General features: G+C 35.6%; 1 protein-coding gene across 6 annotated transcripts in view; it reads right to left on the bottom strand.

The window, feature by feature from the left end:
* Positions 1–319: 319 nt before the first annotated feature.
* Positions 320–8613, bottom strand: part of LOC135103774 (multidrug resistance-associated protein 1-like) — a 36773-nt gene continuing 28479 nt past the window's right edge. For all 6 annotated transcript variants that reach the window (XM_064010489.1, XM_064010490.1, XM_064010492.1 and 3 more), the window contains 10 exons: positions 8418–8507; positions 8154–8244; positions 6404–6512; positions 5616–5742; positions 4708–4845; positions 4301–4411; positions 3386–3544; positions 2812–2978; positions 2174–2368; positions 320–1726 (listed from right to left, as the gene is read on the bottom strand). In XM_064010489.1, the coding sequence (XP_063866559.1) occupies positions 1615–1726; positions 2174–2368; positions 2812–2978; positions 3386–3544; positions 4301–4411; positions 4708–4845; positions 5616–5742; positions 6404–6512; positions 8154–8244; positions 8418–8507 (1299 nt within the window). In that variant the 3' untranslated portion in view covers positions 320–1614. The remainder of the gene's footprint in view (positions 1727–2173; positions 2369–2811; positions 2979–3385; positions 3545–4300; positions 4412–4707; positions 4846–5615; positions 5743–6403; positions 6513–8153; positions 8245–8417; positions 8508–8613) is intronic.

The following is an 8613-nucleotide window of genomic DNA, read 5'->3' as shown; positions in this document are numbered from 1 at the left end:
AATTCCTTCAAGAGGGAGGTTTCAAGACACTTATCCACCAATTTTTGACCACTGCTTTGACCCTTTTAGGGACTGGCATTTCAGTGGGCATTTTTTTTTTATTAGATTTTTGTTGCCCTTGGCCAGTATCCTTCCTACATAAAAAAAAAAAAAAAAAAAAAAAAAAAAAAAAAAAATATATATTTATTTCATTGTCCATATACACAAATAATCTTTTATTTTGTTTTGTTTTTTATTCATTTGAAAATTGCATATGCCTATGGGTAAGACTGTTCCTTATCTTGCAACCAAAGCACCAAAAGGAGAGGAAAAAAAAAAATAATAATTTATTTATTTTTGTGGTGTATAAGAGGTTATATAAGATTTCCTCCATTAGGTAATGAGTAAACTGAGAACCTGAGACAGTAGTTTCATGGGATAACTGTAACATATACAACTTCTTCAAATGTTATCCTAACAATGAATAATAATTTTCTACACTGAAATTTTAAGGCCAAGTAATATTACTGATATTCTCTTGCTTCTATGTACCTCAGTGGACTGAGAAACAGATGGAAAGGTAGTAGCAACAATAATGCATAATACATAAACAACTGTGACATGAAAAGATCCTATATTCCACACAAATATAGGAAAATACAGATGATAATTTTATATAAATAAGGCACAAGTTAATTTTAAAATCTAGATGTACCCTAGATGATTATTAAAAACTAAAATGTTTGTAATAAATTATGAAACTCTAATGTAATCTAATACCTACCTAAAGTACACCACTCAACCACTCAGATTGCCACTACACCCTAAGGGAACATTTTGATAATCTAAAACATCACTTGGTAAACAACCACAACAATCATTACAAGTTCACTTTCACACTTTCACGTGACCAGCAACATACATAAGTACACAGATCTCAATGATGTGTGGCCACAACAACACTGAGACATCAAAACATTGAATTTTCTTAAGAAACTGTGGTCATAAAGTCTTGCAAGTACTGCATCATCACTGCTTTATAATTGTCCATGCCACCTCTCCTAGACACAGCAGCACCATTATTCATCCAGCCTACACTACCCACACACCTCCAACGAAAATATTACCCATATGTTATTGTTGCATTGTTACTAAGGTATTCTTTGCACATTTCCAATATTTTGTACTGAAAATAATCATATGGGACCATCAAAAGGCCTAGGAAGGATGAGGACCAATGTCCTTCCACCTCTTCCCAGCAGTAAATCACCCAGCTTTCTCCAATGCTCTTTTCATCCTTCTCCTTGTTGTTGAAGAGAGTAATGGTGGTGGTGATGACCTATGAGCATGTGCAGGTGTGCATTTCTACAATTTTCAGAAGAATTTTGATGCTCATGGGAGTCATCTGGAACCAATTACTCTTTTTCATGCATTCTTTAGTCATCATAAAGTTGCTTAGTAATAAGTAACTGCTGGCATCTCAGTGAAGTACTAATGCAGGTATCACCGTATCTGCTCCTCTAACACTCGCTATACTATGGGAATTCTTGCAACTCAGGAACTTTGTAAGTACAATGATTCATAAAATATCATTTGTCCTTGTACACTAAAATATCAGTTACATCTTCACTATCCTTATGCAAGTCCAGCATCCTTGGCCATGCCATAGAATAATGAAGATTTGTCTTGAACTAATGAAGATGGGGAATCAAACTCTTTCACCATACCTCGATCCAGCACCAGGACTCTGTGAAGATAAACATGTTATGGACTGCTCCCTCTCTGTTCTTCATGCAGTATTATATAGGAGTGGCATAACCCAAATTTTAACACATAACTTTGCAGTTTGATAAAAGACATCTCACTATTTCAAAAATTATTCTGTTTACATATGACACTTTGTTGGAGCAGCAGAGTAATGAGTGGAAAGGAAAGATGTCTGAATACAGATAACTGTTAACAGTAATTGCATAATTTTTTGAGGCTATGTAAAATAATAATAAAGCTAAAACTTAAAGCAGCTAGAGTGAAACTTAACTTGAATTTCAACATATTTCTTATGCAAGGGGCTGTACAAGATAAAAAGTGAATCCTTCACAAGATCTGTACATATCACTGTTTCAATATCAAACTTCTTATAATGCAGCAGGTACTCTGTAAGAGAAATGAGATCAATGAGATGATCTGCACCAACCTGGAGTAGTCCATGATGGTGTTGAGGCGATGTGCAATGGTTAAAACTGTGCAGTCCATAAACTCATGGCGAATGGTCTGCTGGATGAGGTCGTCAGTCTCCAGATCAACAGCAGCTGTGGCCTCGTCCAGGACCAGCACCCGGGTCTTGCGCAATAAGGCCCTGGCCAGACACACAAGCTGCCTCTGGCCCACACTGAAGCATCAACAATAGCACCCAGTTACCCTCTGCCACACAGCTAACTTTGCTCCTGAAGATGAGCAGCTCACATTTCAGCACCTAACTGATCCACCACATAATAAGCTTAACCAGTGTTGCTGACAAAGGTGATACTCATCTTGATTACTTTGGTCTTTAGTCTGTTTTGTTGTAATTTCAGTAAAAGTTATGGAAATGGAGTTCATTTTCCTTTTTGTAAGTGGTATTCAGCTGACCCTTGCATTGGTCCTAGTCAGTTAATTTCAACATCAGTTTATCCTTGTTACAAACAGAATCCTGACAACAGTGATGAACATTGTCTTTCTTGGTTAAGTGCATATAACCTTTTGCCTGCCAAGGTGCACTGACACTAGCATATAACAGCAATGAGTCTTGCTAATTTCAGATATAACAGTACATGTAAGTGCATCAGAACACACCTGAGGTTGTCTCCTCCTTCTGAGACTTCATGTTGGAGGCCAGTAGAGAGAGAGGACACAAATTCCTTCAGGTGAGCGTGCTCTAGAGCAGACCACACCTCTGCATCACTGTACAGGTTAAAGGGATCCAGATTCATCCGCAGTGAGCCACTGAACAGCACAGGATCCTGCAAAGATACAGCAATGCTATGGATTATAATACAGGTCATGAGGAATTCAGTACCATTTTTTATTTGATGAAATATAATTTCATCCCTTGTAGTTGAGGAGACAGAGCCTGGCCATACACTCTGTGGTCAGAAGGGTACAAGCACAATGTTTCCCATGTGTTATCAAAGGTGACTAATGAGCATGGCAAGAAAGGGCTGAGGACCACCTCCTCTATATTTTTATTCTTAGAATGAGGCAAGACAAGTTCTTTGCAATTACTAAGCCAGAAATCGTAAGTATTTCACTAATCAAAAAATAGAGTTCTCCTGTATGTTCATTCAACTTTTTTATTTTAGAATCAACAAAGTCACAAAGTAAAGAAATAATTCAGAGATACACTTAAAATATTAACAGGAATAACTACCTGAGGGATGATGGTTAACTTGCTGCGCAGGTCATGCAGGCCAATCTCACCAATATTGATATTGTCTATACTAATGTTTCCAGCAGCAGCCTCAATGATGCGGAACAGACCCAGTGTCATGGAGGACTTTCCAGCTCCTGTCCTTCCCACAATTCCGATCTAGAATAAGTAGACCAAATAGTTATTTATGCACAACATCCAAACCAATATGTTTTCTTTGATAGAGTGAGTATAGCAATGACCATAAAACATACATTTCATGAGTTCTAAATCTGCTTCTTTCTGGAAAACTGATATTCATTGCCCAACTGTAAATATTTGCATGATACTTATATGCTGGGGTTTATGTTCACTCTGGCAGTTATGGCTAAAGTTTCCTCTTTCTTACTTTCTTATGTCCTTACAAAGCAGTTATATACATTGCACTACTATAACAGCAAACATTCACTTGGCCCACAAAGAAAAATAACCTCACAAGCAGTTGTGAAAATTTGGCACCAGTTAAAGATGGGAAATACCAGACTGTTGTCACTGACTTGTTTGATCACAAGTGCCCTCAACATGTAGGCAACACCTTATATGATCATCTCAGATCAAATTATTTTGCATCAATAAAGATTTTTCTTAGTGTGAATTCAAGAACTGGGACATGGTGCTTTGAACAGATGAAAATGTGAGCCTGTGAATATTTGATGTCAAAAATGGGAATATTTTGTTTGGCATAAAGCCAATGGTGCAAAACTCACAAGATTTTTTTTCCTTTTATTTATTTATTTATTTTTTTGTTTCCCTTAGTAAAAAAAAAATAAATAAATAAATAAAAAAATAAATAAAATAAAATAAATAAATAAATAAATAAATAAAACTTATATGTTAGAAGTAATTGCTCATCCAAGGGAAAGAATCTGTACTTACCTTTTCTCCAGCTTTAACATTAATATTTATGTCCTTGATAACCAGATCCAACCCTTCACGATATCTGGTGGCATAGTCGTTGAACTTTACTATGCCCTCCTGTGGCCAGTCCTGCAGGGAGAAATAACATTTTTGTCTTAGGTCAAACATAACTGGATATAATAATTAGGCATTTAAATTCTCAATAACATGCTCTTAACATACTAAGTGCACTGTATTGCTTAAACAAAAATTTTTCACACAGCTGGCCATCTCTTAAGTATATAGTATGGAATCCAAGAAAGAAATGATATATCTAGCTTGTTAGTCAACCACATAGACAACCCTTTGATAAGGATGGTTGAACATCTTTATATTTACTGGACATTTAAAAAGGTAAAAGGTAATGTAAATCTTGTACACTCCACCTTTGATGGTTTTTTGTTAGGTATGTCCCAGGGAGCTTCTTGAGGGGTTTCTGTGTATTCCTTGATGCGTTCCACAGACACAATGTTGGTTTCCACATCAGATGTCATTCTCACCAGCCAGTTCAGAGTCTGTGTAACCTATGAAAAGAACAAATTCAAAGATAAATAAATACACAATTACCTTTAATTTTTTTCCATATGACTACATTCTAGCAAAAGAGTGAATGACATATTGCAAAATAATTATACTAAACAAGAAAACATGTAAACCTAAACTTTTGTACAATTTGGAGTCTTAATGAAACTTAAAAAATAGAGACGACTTAAAAATGATTTCACAACTTTCCTTTACCATATTTGCACATATAGATGTGCTCATTTTGCTCACATAAATCCTCTAACCATTTATCTATTTATTTATTTATTACAGAGGGAACAAACTAGGGTTGTTATACATAGAAAGTAGAAAATTATTAATTTATCCGGAATAAATTACCCAACTGAGAGATAATACAAGGATTTGGAATTTACAGCCTTGCCTTCTTTTATCAATGAAGAACAAAAAATCTCTTTATGAAAACATACAAATGATACACAATAACCCACTCAAGATATACTTATTTGCAGAAACTGGATCAACAAAATTATTTGTGATATCTGGATGTTAAAGGAGACACTTTACTAGAAGATGACTGCTTTCACAAGTTTTCCTTACTATATCTTGAAGTCCCCCTTTAGACCTCCAAAGTTAAATTATGATAAAAACAATGATTATGAAATTAGATAAATTTAGTTCTTGTTGAAATACTCTATATGTTATTGAGCATTAATCCAGATATGAGTAACCAGCAACTATCAAAGAAGGTGAGTAGACTATATGGGTGATCCCTAGCAGACTCATAACTCACAGAGAGTGCATAGCTGATTGAGAGACCAACTTCCCCTCCTTCAATAGTCCCTCGTCTAGCTACAGAGAACATGGCAGCTGAGAAGGTCATGATATTGCCTATGGACTCCAATCTTACTGCCAACCACCTGAAAGAGGGACAAGTGTGTCTGTCATAAACATACCAGGCTGAGATGTTATATGGCACATTTGAGACATGGCATGTCTTGTCTCACTGTAAGAACAAAAATACAATAGAGGAGGGTCTTTAGCTCCCTCTGTCCCTTTCTCATAATCTTTTAGAACACAAAGGAAATATGATGATGGGAATTATAATTTGAACCACATCATTCAATTTATAAAGAAGCACAGAAGTAAATTGCATTAATTCAGAATAAATGTGAGTGAAGGATAAGTAAATGTACTGGGATCATTTATCTTATTAACTTCATTAAATTCTTAAAATTTGCTTTGTACTGTCACTTAAAACTAACACCTGATCTTTTTATTATTATTATTATTATTATTATTATTATTATTATCATGTTTTTGTAACAGCGCTAAGAGTGTGAATGATTTATGTGTGAATGAGTGGTACCTTGTCTGGGCCACACTGGAATTGTCTGCCTAGTACATAGATATTGTGGATAGATTATTATTATTATTATTATTATTATTATTATTATTATTATTATTATTATTATTATCATCATCATTATTCTATTTTATCTTATGATGATGCTAAATTATGTGTGGCTAAAAAACATGTGCATAGAAATAATACACATGAGAGTACCGATGTTAGCACACCTGTTGGACATGATGCTTGGGATCGAGCTGACCATGTTGTTGTCCACCCTCCTCTCAGATTCCGTGATGAACACATGCTGCTTGCTGAATGCCCTGATGGTGGAGGCTCCTGCACATATAAATAAATGAAAGTCATGTTATTTTCATTTTTTTTATATGAGAATTTTAATGTATTTCGAGAGAGAGAGAGAGAGAGAGAGAGAGAGAGAGAGAGAGAGAGAGAGAGAGAGAGAGAGAGATGTATTAAAAATAAAGTGCTATAAACTATAACTTGGAAGAAGCAGCTTGATGGTATGTGATAGGATTAGAATAATAACTTAGCTGGAGGTTCGTAGTTACTGGCATGAAGTGGGCATGAGGAAAGAAGAGAAGTTGGATGGTGATGAACAAAACAGTAGACAAGATCTCCAGTGGAAAGTAATAAGATGATAAAAAAATGAGATTGTTTGGTCACATAATAAGAGAAGACCAGAAATCAATTGAAAACAACCCAAAGAAAACCAGTTGAGGGAAGATCAAAAGGAAGACAGAGTGAGATGGATGGAATTGCAGCACAGCTGCAAAGGATGGGAGTCACAGATGCAAAAGTAATGAAAACAATAAAGGATGAAAATGACTGCAAGGAGTTATAAAAAGATACTGACAAGATACATGCATGGAGCCAAAGATGGAAACTAGAATTCAATGACAGATAATGCCATGTGTTGGAAATAGGAAAAAGTAAAAAAGAGACCTTCATGGAATTACAAAATGAGAGGAGAAATAATAACGAAAAGTAATGAAGAAAAAGATTTGGGAGTCACATAAATGGAATATTCGGCTCTACATACAGCTTGCTAACAAGCATTACGGCGACATTTAACTATTTAGATAAAGAAATCATGAAGAAAATTATAACAAGCATGATATGACCTAAATTGGAATATGCAGCAGCAGTTTGGGCTCCACACAGAAAAAAATATATACGGAAACTGGAAAGAATACAGAGGATAATGACAGAGGTGGTACCAGAATTGAAAGACTTAAGCTATGAAGAAAGACCTGAAGGGATGGGATTACCAACACTACAAGAGAGAAGAGAAAGAGGAGACCTGATAACAACGTACATATTAGTAAATAGTATAGAAAGAATAAACAGAAATGAATTGGTACCACATATGGAGGAAGGAGAGAGAGAGATGAGGGCACTTGGGAAAGAAATAAGGAAGAGTGGATGTTTGAGCAATATCAAGAAATACAGCTTCCTAAATTGAACTATTAAAATCTGAAATGATTTGAAGGAAGAGGTGGTTTTGGCAAACAGTGTACACATATTTAAAGAGAAACTGCATAAATATGGTTATGGAGACAGGACAAAATGAGCTTTGGCTTGTGTCCTGTTCAATACAACTAGGTAAATACAGAGAAAGATGTAAGGGACAGAAACAACTGGATTAGACTCATACATGGCACCAAACTCTCACTCTAGGGAAATGCAAAAGGTGAAGATTTGAAGTAGAAAGCTGATTGGAAGACGGTATTCGTAAAGCAGTGTATGTGACAAAGTGAGATGAACTGATGTTGCAATGTACTGCTACTCTGGAGTGTGTTGAGATAGCCATCATAAACTACTCTGAATTAATTTTAGATTTTATTGCAGAGATGATGAATCAAGAAATCATGTTTGGGAAAGATAGAGAATTCATAAAACTGAAGTGTCCCTCTGCACACATCATTAACCTGGAGAAGAACCTGAGTCCCGTGGCCTCACCTTGGATGCTCTCCTGGAAGTGGGAGTAGATAGGGGAGCGGGTCACTGACTCGATGCGCTTCAGCTGTCTTGAAGTGGACACATACAATACCTGATTGTGAAAATATAAAGATTAGTAACATGGAGGATGAATATTTATCAAATTAATTTCTTTCACAAATAAATATAGTGACCATACTAAACTTTATTCCATCTTAAGAATGGTTTCTTAAAAGTATACTATATGCATTAGCTACAGTAAAATATGTGCATGGCAAAACTTACTTGAACGAAGTAATAGATGATCATTGTTGGTATCATTACCAAAGTGAATTCAACAGTGACGCCAATGATCACTGCAAATGTTGCCACCACCTGTTTCAGGATATAGATGGATTAGAATGGTTCCCACATCAATAACAGCAGCTTTGTCAAAACTCAACACACACTGTTCTCTTATAATGAGTCCACACTTTACAGG

The sequence above is a fragment of the Scylla paramamosain genome, chromosome 9 (genome assembly GCF_035594125.1).
Source record: "Scylla paramamosain isolate STU-SP2022 chromosome 9, ASM3559412v1, whole genome shotgun sequence".
Lineage (NCBI taxonomy): Eukaryota > Metazoa > Arthropoda > Malacostraca > Decapoda > Portunidae > Scylla > Scylla paramamosain.
This window is presented reverse-complemented; position numbering and strand designations above follow the sequence as displayed.